The sequence below is a fragment of the Prunus avium genome, chromosome 2, assembly GCF_965620075.1.
Source record: "Prunus avium chromosome 2, drPruAviu1.hap1.1, whole genome shotgun sequence".
Classification (NCBI taxonomy): Eukaryota; Viridiplantae; Streptophyta; class Magnoliopsida; order Rosales; family Rosaceae; genus Prunus; species Prunus avium.
The window spans coordinates 11,488,233-11,508,007 of record NC_142285.1 but is presented as its reverse complement, the minus strand read 5'-3'; the positions used below and the strand labels follow the sequence as shown (position 1 = coordinate 11,508,007).

Sequence of the window (19,775 nt, the reverse complement as noted above, 5' to 3'; positions counted from 1 at the left end):
CGCCTGTCGTAGCAGCATACACACCCAATCAAACTTAGCCACATATAAAAAAAATATATAATTTCAAATATACATATATATAATATAAAAATATATATAAATTAATTCTATTGAGCTGGTTCGGATTGAATCGGTTCTTTAGGGTGAAAAACCGAAACCAGAACCGATCTGAATCGATCCGATTCAAATTTGTCTTAGTTTTTGACTTTTCAGATCAACACGGTTTTTTTCAAATTAGTTTGGTTCGGTTTTGCGATTTAGCAATTCCAATGCCCACCCCTACTCTCCAGGACTCTTATATCTCTGGGGAAACGACGCATCGTATAATTTGAACGATTTGTCGCTTAAATCAAGTTTTGTTGGAAACGATAGGCTTTTAGTCGTCCCATTGAGAGTTGATGGATTACATTGGATGTTTTGTTGGGCTTCAGCCCACCTCATACCGAACAAATTTTTTTTAAATAATACTGGCTGATAAATCCATATATGAAACTTTCACTATAGAATTTCGCGATTGAGGATATAACAATAATTCTATAGAATTTGATCCAACAACTAACCTATCTAACAGTTAAGAAATAGGACCTAAGGACTACAGATATGATGCTCACTATAGAATGACTCGAGGATACTAACATACAAATAATTGTTTGCTACCAGCTTTCTAGGGCTAATGGTTGTTATAATTTTAAAAAAAAGCTACAGAAAAGTTAATCCAAAGGGTGTAAATATCATATCATTACATTCAAAAGGGTATATATATTATATAACAGTGTCGAAGGTTAGCAAAAGGGGTGGTAATCTAAAGGGTGTCATCCATCAGAATCACAACAATCACCATGCTGCAGCAGCTAATTTCTCAAAATCACAATGGATGCTCTGAATGCCTTCAGTGATAGCATTTGCTTCTGATTGCAGCTTGCTAATTTCAGAACCTTTGGCCACATTGATTGACATCAGTGTTGCCCCTTTTTCCTTCAAGTCCTTAATCTTCTTATCAATCCGACTGATGGTTTCATTGTTTCTGGTTCTGTCCAGAGTACACTCTGTGATCTGAATGTCAACTTCTTTTAATTGGTTATGAAGCTGCCCCAACTTAACTTTCATTTCAACCAACTTCTTCAGACGATGCCGTACTGCCGTTACATCAAATCCCAACATTTCCAAGTCAACAAGTGCCTCCAAATTGCTATCAAATATGTCTCTAGGATCGCCAACTTGAAACTTGGAAGTCTTCTCCACCAAAGAGGCAAAGGTTATCATATTTCCAAGGGCGGATCCTTCACGACAAACTGCTTTACACTTCACCAGAGGATGAAAATGTGGCTTTTGCGGAAATCTTTTGAATACTTCCATGGATTCAATACTTTCCCAAAATGGAGAACTTCTCACAAAAGGCGAACGTGGACTGTCTTGTTGCTCAACTTGTGTTCCTCTAACCTCATTTTGTTGGTTGGCGGTCCTAGTAGTGTTACCTGGAGAACACAATCTTGATATTAGTCAAACTAATGACACCCAAAGGAATCCATTGAAAATTTTCACAATAGCTTACTTGAGCACTCTATGGCTTTTACAGAATGCATTTCATCGATGCACAGTGATAAAGGTTGATCATGGGCAGATGCCGTTGTCAAGTAATCCATTGAAGAATCCACAATTTTTGTCTCTCTCATGGCTTCTTCAGAACCTGCAAATTTAAGAAAGACATGAAATTTTAGACAACACAAGATAAAAATGAATAGGATAAGCAAGTACTTCCAAAGGGGAAAAAACAATAAAGGAAAAGCATATCAGTATCATGTTAAGCTAACATTGTTTTTGGTCTAGCAACATTTTGAATACATCCATGGTTTCAATTTTTTCCCCAACTGGAGAACTTTTCAGAAAAGACAAAGTGGATTGTCTTGTAGACATTAGAACAATATTAAGGGATTTAAATGTAGCTCCCTCACACGTGATTCAGTTGCAGAAAGCACACTCAGTATTACCAAAGGTCAGTGTATTTCTTGAATTGCGAAATCATTGTTTCTTAATTACGTTTCACTCCCTGTATTTATTGACTCTTCCAATTTCATTTTCCTAATCACTCATCCAAATGTTGTACTTGACTCGTATCTTTTTCACAGCATAAAATTATAGAATACTAAAGAAAAAGCATATCAGTCATGGGGAGCATTCAAATTAAATTGCACACTAGTTCCTGTAATTTTTTTTACATAAACTAAAGGTTTTTCCAGGTTGTGATGTACCATACCATTATCATTGACAACTTGTGTCTTAATCAATTCAACTTGACCAACAACTCCAGTTCCATTGTGCTTCTCATCTGCAAAAAACAGAACTTATTCAGGCCACAAGTCTTCTATTCCATTGTGCTTAATTCAGGTTGTTAGCTACTCATGCATGTCAAATCCCACATTGTTATTACAGGCAATTCAAATATATCATTCGTATCATCCGCAGCAAAAAATCCAACGCCATTATGTTCCTCAATCACACATGCTGGTATACACTGGATTTTGTAAATATACATATCTAACGAGAATTGTGTTGCTCTGATACATTATGCATACCTGTTGCTGGATCTTTTGAGTGTTCAATAAGATATTCAGGCAGTTTTCCCTTCCCTTCAATTTCACTGCTCACTCCATCTTCATTCTGCTCAACCTCCTGCATGAATTAATAAGAAATATCATCATCAATGAAATTGTGTTAGAGGGAAATAAATATCAATAGGATGTACTTATTCCAGAGATTAAGTAAAGCCAAATACGTTTTTTGAATTAATTATAGATAAAATTAAAATGAAATATTATAGTTTTATATTAATAATTGTCTTCATAAAAACAAATCCTCTAGTAAGGTCAATATTAAATATTTGTAGAATTATTGGCATTTTCCATTTTAGTCCTTCCCTTCACTTATACACCACCCTCTGAGGTAAAATTAAGCTCTCCTGTTTTTTGCAACAATATTTCTAACTTTTTCTTAATACATAAGATTAATGTAGACTGCAGTTTTGATACATTGAGAGATATAGAAGAAGCATAGCATACAGGCTTTAGATATACCTCCATGGGCAGCAGACATGATGTGTCAGCATGAGATCCCCCTGTTAGTTCAAAATCTGACCGTATACCCAAAGATTCAACGTTGTCTCGTCCATACTCATCTTCAACATCTTCTTCATCTGCCTTTTTTATTTTACTGCCCCCCTTGACTGCAAATAATTATACATGTTAATATAGAAAAAATATCATGTAATGATACTCAGCGTGGATATATGTCTCTGACTATTGATTTTTTCACCAGGCAATTTCAGTGGCCTGCCCCTCCCCTCATATCTCACTCTTGGCCAAGGGATATCAACTTCAGAATTTTGTGGTTTACCTTTTCGTTTATAAAAAATTATTGTTTGATTGTCCAGTCCTCCAACCTGCTGTTGCTTAGTCTTCTGCAATAGGAATAAAATGCATTCTAATCAGGACCATCAGGTGTCAGAAGAAACAAACCCAGAGGTAAAAATAATGCATCTCTTTTTTCTTTTTCTTTTTTGTATATATCACTTCTTACATTCAAGTGGCAGTCTTCAGATGCTATCAACTTATAAAATTCATATAATGAGGGCAACTTAATGAGGTTTTGCAAGGGAAGACTTGACTTATGACTTTGTTTACCCCGAAGGAACACTCAGCAATAGGAGAATATATACCAACAACACATTTTGAGAGTTCACTTACCGCACCATCTCTAACTGGGGCTTCTTTGCATGATGTTTTAACTGGCGTTCTCCTTTGAAATAATTGTGCAAAAGATATGGAATCTTCCGAATGTCCACATATTAACTTCTTGGACAGACCTAAAATGGTTGCATCATCGTTAGGTTTCTGATTAATTTTTAGTTTCTTTTTGGTCTTTCCATAAGGTGATTTATCAATGCAAGGACTCAAGTCCTCCGACTGATTCTTCCATGAAATCCTCGAAGAAGGTGTTTTTTCTACATTATTATCCTTGGTAGCACCTGAACTTTCAAGTGCTGTTGCTAAATCAGAACTACTGAAACTCTCACATGCTAGCTTTGATCGTACTTCATAGTCCCTACTAAAGTGACCTTCCTGAAACAAAAGGCCAAAAATTTAGCCACCCACAAATAATTTGAGACTATGCATGCTTCTCAGAATAGAAACTCAAACTTACCTATGATTCAAACATGTTTACCATCATACCCATAAAGGAACAAGCTGTGACAACCCCCGCCCTTTTCCCATCATAAAACAAGACAAAAATACACATACCTTAAAGTAAGGAACCCAGTTTCCGTTGATCATAGTAATCCATCTTCCATCCGTCCAGTGCATGTGAGGCCTCAAATCTGACTGACTGTATTGCTTCACCTCCTCTGTGAATTTCAAACTGACCATGTACTTTTTTCCTGTAATCACTTTTTTAATCTCTCCGACACACCAACCCATATAACAGAATGCATCCACCTTTTCCACCAACCTAAAATCTCTTTCCACCAACTTTGGAGGCTGAGGCCGAATCTGTTTGCCACCTACGACCACTTTAACATCGCAGTTGTTAGAGCTCTTATATTGAAGCAAGAAAGAGTTGACCCCTAGTTCACCAAGATAAATTGCTGGGAACCAAAAACAGAATAGATGTTCTTTGTTGAGATTCACTTCCACTGCTGTCCCAGGGCTGAAAATTGATCCTGCCATCCTCTTTGAACCATTAGTGAGAAATATCAGTTTTCTTTTTATTAGAAACACAGCATATAGAAATTTCTAATTTCTATCATCCCTCAAAAGTAGGAATCCAGATATATGGCAAATGAGATAAATGAATGAACTGAAAAGGCATGAACTTGCAAACATATAAGTAAAGACCTCAATAAATCCAAACTTAAAACTCCATAAAATCACAAGTTCCTAACAAACACCACAATATCAGAGAAGTCCCCAAAAAAAATTAGAAAGCACAAACAAACCTGAAATCAAGCACTGACCAAGGACAACAAGCAATAAAAATAACAACTTTGGTTGATAATTCAGGAAAATCAATAGAATAGTCAAGAGAACCAATGATACTCATGACAACCGGTATTAAAGAAAACATGAACACAGATAAACTGCTCTTAAAAAGTGCAACAACATAAAAAGATTATCTTTTTAGGAAAAATATAAATCTTTTTAAGGAAAAAAAGAAGAATCTAAAAGCAGAACAACAAAGGCAAGGCCAATGTACAAAAAACAACCTGCATGTTCTTAAATCATGAAAACCCATGGTAGAAAGCTCCAAAACAATTCATTGATAAACAAAAGAAAGCTCATGCAAGCATAAACCAAGTGCAAATCCTATATTAAAAAGACAAACCCACATGCATTATTAAAATGTAGAACTAATACCTTCTTCCGGGCACGAACCCATATGCCGTTCTGCAAATCCCAATGAGGCCGCAGCTCAGAGCGCCTTAACTCAAGCAGATCAGGTGGGCATTTGAAACCCACCGTATACTTGTCATCCTCAAACCTCATCACAACCCCCACCCACCAAGCATCAAGGTAAGAGGCGTCTACGACGTCGGCTGGCTCCAAGGGCTGGTCAGGATTGTCAGGAGGCGGCACTGGCCGGATGGAGCGCACGTCAACGAGCTCAGTGAGTGGCTTGTTTGGGTCATCGTCAGAGACCATATTCTCGTACTGCACCAGAGCGTTGCTTGAGTTGCTAAGGCTCTTCCTTTTCTTCTTCCGTGAGAGATCTGAGGGTTGAGGGTCATGGATTATGGCTGGGAACCATGCACCTCTGTAACCCTCTTCGTTGCTGCGAACTTCCACCTTTGAATCCTTGCTCAAATGCGCTTGGCTCCGCTTCACCACCATTTTCTTACTTGTTTTCTAGAGATTTTCTTACTTGCTTTCTCTCGCTTTCTCCAGAGAGAAAAACAGTACTATATTTAGTAACAGAGCGGTCAAGGTCAAGTTTTGGGTGAAAAAGTACAGGAATTTTTTTGTCCGTCCAGGACTCTCAAATTGTACATCTCTGGTGACACGACTCATCCTAAAATTTGAAGGATTTGTCGTGTAAAACAAGTTTTGTTCGAAACGACTGGCGTTTGTCCCACTGGGAGTTAATTGGATTGGATGTTTTGGTTATCCCTCGACCCAAAGTACTGGTGTGGTTTTGTTGGCCTTCGGCCCACCTTTATATCAAAGAAAAGATTTGAATACCATGAAGAGATATTAGGCTCTCTGAACACGCTTTCGCGCCTGCGATGGGCCTCTTAAAAAAATATATATATTATTTTAGAATTAAAAAAGATAATGGGTAGTTGTGTTCCATAAAAATAGGCCATTATCTGATTTTTCTTTTAATTTTATTTTTTTTTAAATATGAAAAAGTGTGAATTTACCATATTATCCTCATTTAATTAATAATTTCAATTCTTAATGTTTGCATTAACCAAGAGCATTTTCTGGTATTTTGAATGTTTCACCATTTTCTGCCTTTTACTTTATATATATAGATTTTGTCATATACCAATTCTTAACACTAATAATATAAATAAGGCTTAATTGCTACAGTGCACCCTGAAACATTGGTCAATTCTTACTTTACCCCCTTAAAGTTAAAGTGACCCACTTTGCCCTTGACCGATATTTTGTGTATCACTTTTCTCCTCACCGTCAAGTCTGATAAAAATTCTGTTAAAAAAGCTGATGTGGCACCAATAGGACCCACTATTTGACTAAACTAAGTGCCATGTGTGAAGAAAAAAAATTAAAATTAAAAATTGTCTTTTAAAAATTATGGATTTAGGGCTTTGACCTCACCCATCCCCCACCAATATTCCTTCTCTAAATAAATTAGTTGGATATCTATATATATAAAGCAAAAGGTAGAGAATTGTGAAACATTCAAAATACCAGAAAATGCCCTTGGTTAATTCAAACATCAAGAATTGAAATTATTAATTAAATTAGGATAATATGGTAAATTCACATTTTGTTCATGTTAAAAGAAAATAAAAATAAAAACAAAAACAGATAATAGGTCATACTTTTATGGAACATAACTACCCATGTTATCTTTTCTTAATTCTAAAAATAAAATAAAAAATAAAAAAGAAAACCAATTGGCACATGCTTTAGGGGCTAGTGAATATTTAAATATAAGAAATTTTAAAAAATAAAAAATAAAAAGCCCATCATCCCCAAGCCCCCTTCCCAGATTTCTTCTCCCTCTCTCTCTCTCTCTCTCTCTCTCTCTCTCTCTCTCTCCCCTCTGTATTTTCTTCTCCCCAACACAGATTGCTTTTTCTTTAAAATCCATATGGAATTGGGCGAGGAACCCTCTTCTACTCATTCATGGGCTAGGCTACTCAAGAGTTGTTGACTCTAATATTGATTCTCAAAGTGGGCATCCTCCAGTTGGGTCTCTAGTCTTTCTCATGTATTCACTTTCACTTTCAGCAAAGAGGTTTCAAGGAATCAAAGGAGCCATCCATGGCCTACCCCCAGCATTAGTGGCAACCTAGGCCCCACCCCCATGCTCCACTCTCACCCCCAGCTGAACCCAACCCACCCCTCTCTCTGCAAATTCAAAAACCAGCAAATTGAAAGAAAAAAAAATTCATTGTTTTTCTTGTTTTGTACTCGAAGGTCTGCAACCAAATTTGATGGCTTCCGAATTTAGCGAGATGGAGATGGTGGGTTGTAGCTGCTGGAGGTGTAGATTAGGCTCTTGGCATGCACATAAAGATTAATTGAATCTTTGTTTTGTCTTGCTAAAAGTGGAAGATGTTGGATTGAGGTAGAGATGTGGCAAAGGTTGAGGTTGGTGGGATAAAGAATTAAGCACAGAATTTCAGGGGTAGAACTTGGATCTGCGAGAGAGGAAGAAAGAGGAGCAGTCGTTGTGATTGTGGTGATGGCGACTGGGAAGGGATAATGGGGTTGGAGGAGGGGAATTGGGGATTTTTTTTGTTTTAAAGTATTATTTTTATTTTTAATAGTTAAATTAAGAATTTTAAAAGGCAAATTTTAATTTTAATTTTTTTTCTTCACACATGGCACTTAGTTTAGCCAAATGTTGGGTCCCATTGGTGCCATATCAGATTTTTTAACGGAATTTTTAACAGACTTGACGGTAAGGGAGAAAGTGAGACACAAAACATCGGTCAAGGGGGCAAAGTGGGTCACTTTAACTTTAAGGGGGTAAAGTGAAAATTGACCAATGTTTTAGGGGACACTGTAGCACTTAAGCTTATAAATAAACCCTACACCATTTACTTTATATAAACAAACCCAAAAAATGACAGCTAACCCTATTCAATTTAATTTTGATTATTAAATTACTTTGATGCCCTATTGAGTGTTTTAGGCTTTTTTATGAGATTTTGGGGTTGAGTTTGTTTTAAGAAATGAATGACAATTTTGTAATTTAAAAGAAGTTAAAAGCTTTTTTGTTATGTTGTAAATGGACTTTGGGTGTATTTCTAAAGTCCATTTGGTTTTTTAAAAATTTGAGCTCCTGTATTGGGTATAATAGTGAATCTCCCTAATATTAAAGCTTGCTTCTATTGTTGTTGATTTATCTATTAGACAAATGATTTCCCAAAATTAATTGGGATTAGCAAATGATTGATTTGTTCATTTTCAGTTGTTAAATGACACTGGACCATCCAAACACTTGTGCTTATTTTATTCCTTTTGGTATAAACATTTGCCCCCAATTATTTGGGCCCATTTAGAGTAAGGGTGGGCATGAATCCGGCTGAATTGATGAAATCGGTTGAATCAAACTGTAATTATCAGTCTGGTTTGGTTTTGACTAAGAAAAATCGGTTTAAAAATTTAACAAGACTGTATGTGGTTTGGTTTTGAACTTTTGTAAACCGGCCTAAACCAAGTAGGATCGTTTATGTGTATATTTATTTATTTATATTATATTTTACATGTGTAATATTGTAATTAGGTAATATCTATATATGGATATTTGAATTGAGCTATATTAATTATTGAAATTTGAAGTTTTATGGCATCTTGAGCTAAGGATGGTTTCATACTCTAGAAAATTATTTAAGTATGGAGCAAGTTGTGAATTTGTTGGTTGTAATTGGGTTAACAATGTTGAAAAAATGCAAAAGGAAAGAGAATTGGGCTTAGGCCCAAACCGGTTGAATCGAACCAAACCGAAGCATCTTAAATTGGTTTGGTTTGGTTCAGTTTTTTTTTACGACTTTTGTCAAAACTGAACCAAACCAAACTGTTATATTGTAATTAGTTCGGCATAATTTTGAGGTAAAACCAATCTAATCCGGATTGTGCCCACCCCTAATTTAGAGACAACGAAATGAATCAAATAATGAATCAAGCTCAAAACGCCAAAAGCAATTGAGCAGCACTCAAAGGCTTAGCATTTACTGTGTCCCAAACTTTGCTATCTTCATTTTCGCCTGCTCATCTTAGCCATAGCTTGCATGATGGAGTTACCTCAACTCATTGCTGCTCCAGAATTTGTGTAATGCCTCAAATGATTTAGGGAAAAAAGATTTGTGTAATGCCTCAAATGATTTAGGGAAAAAGTTACTTTTAGTCCCTATAGTTTGATTCTATCGCAAATCAAGGATACAACCAAATTTCCATCCAATTTCATCCAAAATTATGTCCAAAATACCTCTCCATATAAGAGACAAGTATTTATTCTGTCAACAAATTGGACGAAAATTTGGATGTGTTCTTAAATTCCAATAAAATCAAACTATATGAGTCAAATTGGCAGAACTAAACTAAAAGGACGAAAGTGAAAATTTCGCCAAATTACAAGGAACGAAAAATGACTTTTGCCAATGATTTATGGTGCTGATTTTCCTTTTTTCTTTTGTTGTTGTTGTTGTTGTTGTTGTTGTTATATTCATAAACCAAAAGTCGTTTTGAGAGGTGATGGAGTTCAAATCCTGAGGTCTTCAAAATTGCTTGTAATTTCTAATTTATTTCTTGTAGTTGTATTGTTCTACATGCATAAGAATTCTATATCTTGTTTATGTGGTTTGATCGGTGCATATTTATTTATCATTTTGTACCCTTCTAACTTATGATTTGATTATGTTTTTGAGTTAAACTTGTGCTTTTAATAAATTTTGTGTTTGTTTCAGTGTAATAAGCTTGAGACTCATTAAATGCATTTTGGAGACAAGTTAACTCAAAATTTTGTGTTTGTTTCGGTGTCTGCAGATCAGTCAACTTCACAAATTGGATTGTACTTGCTCAAGAAGAACCAGATGATGATCCATATATCATTGGAAAGATACGGAAGTCTAGTTTTTGAAGAATTTTACGGTTCATAATTCCGAGTCTTCTAGAGGAAGTTATGCAAGTTTTGGCAGCTTAAGGTCAAATTCGGCAGCATCTGCGTTATTGGGCCAAAAATGACATTTGAAGGTCTTTCCGATTTTTTCTTGAGTTGGGCTGCATATTCTTGGAAAGATAATTCAAAGGGTTTGAAGATCCAGATTTTTCCAGATTTTTTTGGAGGGAAGATCAAGCCCAAAACAAGCCCACAAGCTGACTGCAATGCATTGTCAATTCCAGTATATTTTCAGCAGTCAACTTGCAAGGCCCAAAACGTACACTTGTACTGCTCATATGGGAATACATTCTTCATACAAGTTGTTCCAATGGGTGTCTATTATGACATATCCAAATTTGAGCCCCATTGGATACATAAGCCTGGTTCAGAAGAATCGTTTTTTCTAGCAACCAAAAGAAAACCCACATGGGTTGGCAGCAAAAGGCAACCACAATTGAACACTTTTGAACACCCATGTGAAGAAAGCTTGAGGTGCAGCAAAAGAAGTATGAGATGAAATTGATTCCAACCACACTAACATAGACAAGATGAAGTGGGAGTTATGGATTGTATTAAAAGAGGAATGGTGGTGTTGGAATTCATCATGATGTTCCTCCCTCTTAGCCCTATAAATAGAAGAATTCTTCAAGCTTCAAACACATCCCCAAAGGGGGGAGCTCTCAAACACTTCTCTAGAGCTCCCCTCCCTTCTCTCCCTCAAATTCTCTTAGTTTCTCTGTCTAGTTTTCAATTTGTGTAATGAAATCTTTGTGCTGAAATTCTTCTTAAGTTTTTCTTAGTTCCACTTTACTTTTCATTGTTATATAAATTCTTTTCTTTAGTTTCAAGTTTGATTAGTTTCCAAGTTTCAATTATGGTTTTTGTTCTTATTCATTATGCTAATAAGTTATTATGCTAGTTTGAATGATTGATCACCATTTAGGCTTGCATGTTAGCTATCTTGGTTTGAATTAAGAGTAGACACCATGCTTTAATTCGAATTGAACTATGAATAGGAAGAGTATGTATGGACATTCGATAACAGGGATTAGATACATACTTGGTTGTTTAAAATGTTCTTCTATGCTTAATGGATTCCTAATGCTTAGTTTAGGTTAGACAACAGATGATCAAATTAGGGAATTAGGAATACAAGATTAGGACCAGACACCATGGCTTAATCATACTTTAGCTAGAATCAATCCGTTGATCTAATTGAACTTGGGAACTTATCTTCTTGAGTTATTTTCTTTTCTTTCTTTCTTGTTTTATTTATTTTCTTTCTTGTTTTTCTGTTTTGTGTAGGAAAACTGAATTGAATTATTCAATCACCAATCCCTGTGGAATCGACCTCGCACTTACATATGCTATACTACCGAACGGCTCATGCACTTGCGAGTATCACAAGTTGAGGATGCAGCTGAATCCATTTTGGTACAGCTGAATCGACAAACATGGTTCTATCTTATTCTTGCTAATAACTATACCAGGCTGAATCAATTATTGTAAAATTTTTAATAAGTGTTTTTTATGTTCATTTCTATTTTATGCATGTCCAAGTATATCATCTACATATATACTACAAAAATTATTATACTTCTTAAAAAATTTATCCATCTTTCTTTGAAAGATTGACGGTGCATTTTTAAACCTAAAGGCATGACTAGCCATTGAAAATATCATTTTGGACAAGTGAATGTTGTCACTCAATTGATTCTTTTGCTCATTTAATCTTCCAAAATCATGATCAGATTTAGAATCAAATTTACTAAAATTTTTACTATCTTGAATTTTGTTTATGATCTCAACTTTATTTGGTAACTTATATCTATAATCATATTTTCAAATTCTTGCTTATCTTACAAGGGATATATGTTGTCTTAATGGTTAAATCTAGGTTAATAACATCTAATGTTGCTATTATCTTATTCTTGCTCCAATGTAACTGAGGGTCTTCTCCTATATCTTATTTGCATTATTTTTAATGCTGTTGTTTGTCCTAAAGTTGAATATTCATGCTCAAATATCGTATCATCATATTCAAAACTATTTTACTAATATATTTGTCTGTGATGATTTTGTTTTTTTTACTATAGGAATTTTTTTTTTTTTTTCGCAAAGTAAATCCAACCCAATCTATTTTGAAATCCTCGCTCCATCCCTGAAGTAAATTCAACCCAATCCATTTTGAAATATTGGCTCCATCCCTGAATCCACCGCAATCGGTTCAGTTTTATTGCTGGAAGGAGTTTGTTTTTGTAACCTGTTGCAAAAAGCCCCTTTAATCTAATCTTTCCCTTAACAAGATAAGAAAAGTTTGATTTCTGTTATACAAGAAACAAGAAATATGAGTAAAATATCTCTTACACGCCGTTTCACTTGTTAATAAATAACTAATTAAAGCACACGCTTCAGTGTTGTATGAGATAACAGGAATTTAACAAGAAAATCATATGATACATTTTTGTACAATTTGAGGGAGATAAAAATAATCAACTCAAAGAAGGGACTTGTAGCTAAAGTGGTTAGGAGTATCCATCCTTAAACTGAAGTCCAATGTACGATTCGTCTCCCCCAATGTCGCTTGTGTAAAAACTAACCAACTCAGGTAGCATATCTAGTTTATGATTTCTCCCTCTTCTTCCTCGGCTCTCTCAATTCCCCCTTCTTCTTCATCATCTTCATCACCACCATCATCATAATTACAAACATCATTATGATATTCATAATCATTGTTATGAACTATTTCAACCATGGAATTGACACTACCTTTAGAAGCCTCTTTCGCTGCAAGTGAAGACAGTTCTTCAGCCATGTCTTCATTGCACCCACTTTCTTTAACTGCTACCGTAGGAAATTTCAAAGGTTTGTCAGGACAATCTTTGAAGAAAGAGTTTGTCACCATGAACCTAAACACCTGCAGCAGACGGCTTCTATCTCTCTTTATATCTGCACTTAGAAGCTTCTGCAGTAAGGTTGGCTCCCTTTTGCTGAAAGAAGGGTCATTAGATGAATCCTTGTGATGAGATTTTTGCCTCTTGGCAAACCGATCCTTTTTATCATATTTTCCCCTCTTACCAAAATTGTTTGGTAATCTCCCCTTCTTAGTGAAAGACTTATTGTCTTCTCTTCTATGCCCTTGATTTGAATCTTCAAGGTAGTATGATGGTATTTCAGCAACTTCAACTCCCAACTCAGCCTGCTTTGTAAGAATCTCCTTCAGTTGCTGCAACAAAGTTCCTTAACATTTACTGAATGTTGATTGTGTATTTAACTCAAGTGACAAGCTTAGAGACAGACCAGTCAGAAATTAAATTGAAACATTAGAGGTTTTTTGAGCATGTAAGAAAAGAATAAAGAAAAAAACAAAACACATTAAATTTCCTGCACTTGAGTATTGAATGGATTAACTTGGGGCAGGGAGTTCTCATGCCACCTTTAACATAAAAGGGGTTTTCTCCATTTTTATTGTAATGATCACAATGCCCCTCTCCCCCTAGACTATCTACAGTAACCTGCAATCTGGACGTTAGCCAAAGTCTAGGCAAAAGTGTGCACATATTAGGGAAGTATTTAACCAAGAAAGGCAGTCTCGAAGAGCTTTCATGACATAATCTGGATATAAGCCAAATTTCAGGTTTAATGAAATACCCATGATCTATTCGAGTATCAATTAAATTTACGTGACAATGCGTTAGAGACATGCACAAGTGACAAGTTATTACAAGAGGCAAAAACTAAACCAAAACTAGCTCAGTTGGTCCAGGTGTCAATAACTTGAGCAAAAGTATTGCTCAGTCTTGTTCAATGATTATAGTGTACAAACAATCAGAAGAGAGAGAGAGAGAGAGAGAGAGAGAGAGAGAGAGAGAGAGAGAGAGAGTTAATAAGCATACCTCTCGTCGCATTTTGGCCTCTCTCTCAATGACCTCTGAGGTTATCAGCTTTTCACGTAGCTTCTGCAAGTGATATTTTAATATCAGGACATCTACATTAGATGGGGAAAGAAAAAGCAGGCACGTCTCAGTCAGCAAACCTTCTCTATGTTGGATTTTGATGGGTAGTGCCTTCTACGTTCTTCACGCCACCGCTGAATCTCTTGTTCAGTATAGGGCAAAGAAAGAGATCTTCTCATTTGAGACAGAAAGAATTCATGTCCATTCGAGAAAAAAGAGTGATGAGATTACATTAAGAAACTGTAGTAACATAAAGAGTGATCATACACAAGGAGGCAAGACGTAAAGATTATGGATGCTGTGAATGTAAAGCTAATTCAGGTCTGTAAATTTTTCCAAATATTCCTATGTAAAGCACAAAAAAAATTTAATTTTCAACTCCTATCAGTGCTCCTTGGAACCAGGCCATCAGTGTCGAAAGCTTTAAAAGTTTTGGAATTCACAGATGACAGAAAGATCAGTCATCTTAACTTACACAGAGGAAGTCTCTTGTTATCTCTATCCTTGAAACAGATCAACTTATTCTTATAGAAACTTTATAACGTCACCATTTTCAGATTATATTAAAACTGATATTTTCAAAGGCTTTGGAATTAAAGTCAAAATATGGTTGTTATTGAAAACATTGGTCAATTTTCAATGCTAATGTTACTGTGCAGCAGGGAGGAAGAACAAGAGTGAGGAAGAATAAGGACCCAGTTAATGCTGTTGATATAGTAATTAGGACTGTCAATTTGGCTGAGCTATTTCAAACCCTAACTTGTTCAGCTTGAACTTTTTAGGTTGACTGTCTTTGAACTTGGAGTGAGCTGATTATGGAAAAAGCTTTTAGGCCTGAAAAATGGAATAACGAATAGATCAGCCCAATCCTAACAGTCCCAACCTATAACTCATGTTTTAAATAAGTTTGAAACTGTTGATTAAAACAAAATCTTCAAACTATTCCATGCTGTCGGTGTCTCAGCCCAAATACAAGTCTACATAACGGGCTGATTTCGGATTGAAGATCAGGTTGGGATGAGCTCAGCCAAAGCACATCGTATCTTGGTGAAGCTCACATGTGCCCTCAGCTCGCCAAATGACAGTCCTACATTGACTACTCAACTACTCAAAGAAGCTATTATATTTCAGACACTGCCATAATCAACTAAGGGCCCGTTTAGTAATACCTTTGTTTTTGGTTTTAGTAAAAGATAGGGAGGAAATGCATGGGAGAAAAGAGGGAGAGGGAAGGGAGATCGAGGGAGCAACGGATGAGGGAGACAATGTACATGTAAGGTTACCTGAAATGAAAACAAAACTCAAAAAAATAAAAGATATTCCAAATAGCTTTCACTATCAAGTTTTTATTTCACACATTCTTCTTGAATTTCTTCCTTATATCTTCCTTCTCCCTCCCTCCTTCCACCCATCCATCTCCCCTCTCATCTTTAATCAAAACAACAAAAAACAAAACCCAAATATGAAAGTGCTACCAAACAGGCCCTAAATAATTTAACTTTGATCACTGATTCCACCTGAGAGGAAAGTTCACTGATTAACACTATAGATTTGGCAGCCCAAGTTGTGATATTTCAATTAGAGCATACTCATTAGTTCACATGTAACAATATAAGATATGAGAGATCAAGCAGAGATTACCTTTTCCTTTCCCCGCCTTGGTTTGTAAACTTTCCTTTGCTCTCATTTATCAACCCTGCTTTTTTTGTGGAGAGAAAAGAAACAGGAAATCTTAGATTCATAGTAGCTCCCAAACCCACACTCACGCATGCCCAACAAAGACGCTGAAAGAAGAGATCGGAAAGGACAAAAACAGGGACTATAAAAAATTATATGAAAGGGTACTAGATGATACAGGGCTTCATCAAACAACGCAAGTTAATGAGAACACAGGAACCTCATTTCTATTTTTTTTGTAAATATTTTTAATGTTTTATTAATCCAGTGGGAATTTTTTTCTTCTTTGGCAAATATCCATTGAATCTCATATAGCAAGCTTCTGTAATGCTATGGTCTAAAGTACGGTGTTTTCCATGAACTTTGAGTAACACCACAAGGCAACCCAAGCGAACAATTTGTGTGTTTTAGGCTACCTCAAGCCCACCTTCATGGGATTCCACACATAGCATGTGGAAGAGCAGTTAAATATAGTCATACCCATTTTGAATCCAAGTTTTATCTGTGAAATTCCATGATACTAATAATTCCACAAGCTTCAGGTGGTTTAAAACTCTATGTAATTGAAGAAATTGATAAGGACTACTGCATCCCAGATCAAGCATATTGAAGAACAAGCACACAGGGAATAAGAAAGTAGTAGATATATAGTTGTATTCTACTACAACAAGCCAAATTTGCAGTACCTCCGTCACGAAATCGCAGCATTTTCCTATCTAAAACATAAAAGACTAATAAACTTGGTAGATAGATATAAAACTGCACCTTTTCCTTTGTTCCCGTTAGGAAAAGCAAACTTTCCCTTTGCATTTTTCATATGATGGAACTGAGAATTCTGAAATCTGCACAAACCATATATATAATGAATCACAAGTCACTGGTCAAAATCTTCAGAAAAAATAAGATAATGAAGTGACATGAGAAAAACCTACCCCCCTTGTGGCTGCACCCCTCTTTTCGGATGCTTTGTAAAGCTTTTGCTTGGTGAATGTTTCCAATTGGTATTTGAACTGTAAACACCACCAGTGTTCGTATGATTTTCCTGAAAAAACTGATAACATGTGTATTCACCACAACCGATGCAGCTAATTCAGAATAGTATATCAATTAGAAATTATCTCTTTTCGAGAAAATGTACTTCAGAAAAATGCTGGCATAAAATCTGTAAAAGAGAGAACAGAAATTGAAGGCAGGAAATGAAGGCATAACCAAATAATGGATTTCAGAAAAGTATGGCCTTACTATATCAACATAATGTAAGAACTTTGTCCTTACAATCTTAACCAACAACAAAGTGACTCAGTTTATGCAAATTAACTACCCAGTGCACATACAAATGCACAGACAAAGGAAGTCCCAGAATCTATCACGTCCTTAAGCTTAATAAAACTAAGTTTTTTTTCTAAGCTTAAAAAGATGAGTAGATATGTGAGAGATATTTTTTCAAGAAAGAAAATAAATTCAAATACACACAGGGCAAAACAAAGCTACCTGTGTCCCTTGCTTTGCAGGCAGAACCGAGTTTTGCTGATTCTGGTTAACTTGCTGGCCTGCCTGATTAGAATACGCATTACCAAACTGATGAGTCGCAAAAAAAGGGGGAATTTTGAGAAACTGTAGCCGGAGTTTTTTTTTCTTTCTAAGCTTAAAAAGAAGAAATAAAAATGTAAATAAATATTAGGAGATATGTGAGAGATATCCAAGTAACATTTTGCCACAAAGAATATATTTTCATATACACACAAGGCAAAATAAAGTTACCTGTGCCCCTTGCATTGCAGGCAGAACCAAGTTTTGCTGATTCTGGTTAACTTGCTGGCCTGCCTGATTAGAATGCCCATTACCGAACTGATGGGTTGGAAAAAAGGGGGAATTTTGAGAAACTGTAGCCTGAGGTGCTTGATTCAATCCCGCAAAAGCATAATTAGGACCAAGTTGGGATGGATTATGCATTTGCATTTGCACAAATTGATTCATATTTTGCAATGGATTTGGCAAACAGAATTGTCCATATGGCAAACCCATATTTTGGTTGATCTGTTGTGGTAATTTTAACAGGTTATGCCCAAGTAATTGCCCAGGCGGCTGCGATGAAACCGCTTGATTCACATTCTGCACCAAATTGCAGAATTGCCCATGAAGCGGAAAGGAAGCAAAGGAGTTCATACCGTGTGCATTATTTTGTGAACCGAAAAATCCAACATGGGGCTGACCTGGTTGAGATGTAGGACCAACAGAACCGAATTGAGGCATACCCAGATGGTTACTTTGCATAGGATGAAGGTTGTTAGGTACACCCATGAAATTGGGTTGAGCTATCATGGAAGGTGGCATATTGGGCATGGCCCCTCCATGCCCATTGCTTAAATGTGCATTAGCATTACTGAACGGGATTGGAACTTGATTATTCTTGATACCCAATTGAGGCTGTATCTGCAGAAGAAGTCGCAACATATTAGAAGACGAATTTTTAAGCCCTGGATTAGATTGCATAATCCGCTGCTGCTTAAACAAACCAAAACCAAAACCCAGGAAAACAAAACGAAGCAGCTTTAAGTTTGTAAAAGCAATTATTGGCATCTACCAGTGCCTGGCAGTGTAGGAGAGAGATACCTGGTGAGGTGGAGCAGAGCTACCATTGACGTGAACTTGGTTGGAATTGTGAGGAAACGAATTGTAGTGAGGTAGCATTATGCCAGCATAGGGAGTCCAAGAATGAAGTCAGAGTACTGAATGATTGAACGAGTTCTGTGAATTTTTTTATTTTCTTTCTTAGAGGCAAGAGAGGAGGAGCTAGGGTTTAAGAAGGGTTTAGAAGTGGCACCTGCCTTCTTCGTCAGCTTTTGTGTCAAAACGAAGAAGTCGGTGCTTCTTTTGTTCTGTTCTTTTTTATTTTTCAAATGTTGGGCCTGTTCATTTTAGTTTTTACATTTTTGGTCTCAAAATGTTGGAGCCTTCCCTTTCGCATTTTAAGAGACCCAATGGGGAACAATGGGCCTGAAAAGAGTTAATAAAAAGTGAGAGCCCAACATTTTTATCCAAAACATTCTCAGATTTGAGGATTTTTTAAGAGCTTCTGCCCAAGTGGATCCCATAGTGAGAGATTCACATTTTCCTCTCATTCCACTGCACACTATACAAAAAGCAAAGTAAAAAAGAAAACTTAATTAGTAAATAAGTAAATTAAAACAAATAAACAAGGTAATAATAAAAAACCTCAAGACCACTTCATTCACTAAACAAACATGGAAGTATATGAGAAACTTACAAAGGTTAAAAGTCTTCAATTAAGAGAGTTATGTCCGATGCTATTGTTGAAGTTGATCCCACCTCTATATGATATAAGAAAAGATTGCAACCAACTATGTGCACAAATAACTTTACTTCACTTTCAATATTCTTAGCAGAATCTAGCAAATACCTATCAACTTCACTTTCTATTTCAACTATATCTTTATGTTCTCTCATTTGTGCAACCCGAGCAAGACGTGCAGATTGATAATGATCAGCATTACCTTTTGGAACAACAATCACACTAGAAATGGCAGCACCATTAGAAGGTTGGCCACCACCTAGCAGCAATGCACAATAAAAGACATACAAACGAAACAAAAGGCTTTTGATCTCACTCACTTTCTCATTATTTACACCAACATCGTACACATCACTGAAGCAAAAGGAAACATACTCAACTTATATCTAGAATCAAGAACAACAACATTAATCAAAATATTGTTAATAAACTCCATTGAACCTCAATATTTATCACATTTTGTCTTCATGCTTTTCATC

The 19,775-nt window shown here is 36.0% G+C and overlaps 2 protein-coding genes across 7 annotated transcripts; both read right to left on the bottom strand.

The window, feature by feature from the left end:
* Positions 1-475: 475 nt before the first annotated feature.
* LOC148296513 (DUF724 domain-containing protein 3-like) lies at positions 476-6,017 on the bottom strand. 2 transcript variants are annotated; one of them, XM_088247925.1, is made up of 9 exons: positions 5,409-6,017; positions 4,296-4,724; positions 3,741-4,115; positions 3,391-3,454; positions 3,072-3,220; positions 2,574-2,670; positions 2,255-2,326; positions 1,553-1,687; positions 476-1,475 (listed from the first exon to the last, which is right to left on the bottom strand). In XM_088247925.1, exons 1-9 carry the CDS (start codon positions 5,880-5,882, stop codon positions 835-837), a joined length of 2,436 nt encoding a protein of 811 aa, XP_088104051.1. In that variant the 5' UTR covers positions 5,883-6,017; the 3' UTR covers positions 476-834. The 2 variants fall into 2 exon arrangements, with proteins under 2 accessions (XP_088104051.1, XP_088104052.1); XM_088247926.1 differs by having other exon boundaries at positions 4,296-4,714; positions 5,409-5,581.
* A 6,640-nt stretch (positions 6,018-12,657) lies between these two features.
* On the bottom strand, positions 12,658-18,825 carry LOC148296512 (uncharacterized). 5 transcript variants are annotated; one of them, XM_088249445.1, is made up of 10 exons: positions 18,597-18,825; positions 17,745-18,416; positions 17,475-17,561; positions 16,916-17,034; positions 16,749-16,825; positions 15,948-16,002; positions 14,387-14,477; positions 14,247-14,309; positions 13,120-13,576; positions 12,658-13,029 (listed from the first exon to the last, which is right to left on the bottom strand). In XM_088249445.1, the coding sequence occupies exons 1-10, from the start codon at positions 18,672-18,674 to the stop codon at positions 12,968-12,970; spliced, it is 1,761 nt and encodes a 586-aa protein (XP_088105571.1). In that variant the 5' UTR covers positions 18,675-18,825; the 3' UTR covers positions 12,658-12,967. The 5 variants fall into 5 exon arrangements, with proteins under 5 accessions (XP_088105571.1, XP_088105567.1, XP_088105568.1 ...); XM_088249441.1 differs by having other exon boundaries at positions 12,658-13,576; XM_088249442.1 differs by having other exon boundaries at positions 12,658-13,576; positions 16,916-17,025.
* Between the last annotated feature and the right edge of the window lie 950 nt (positions 18,826-19,775).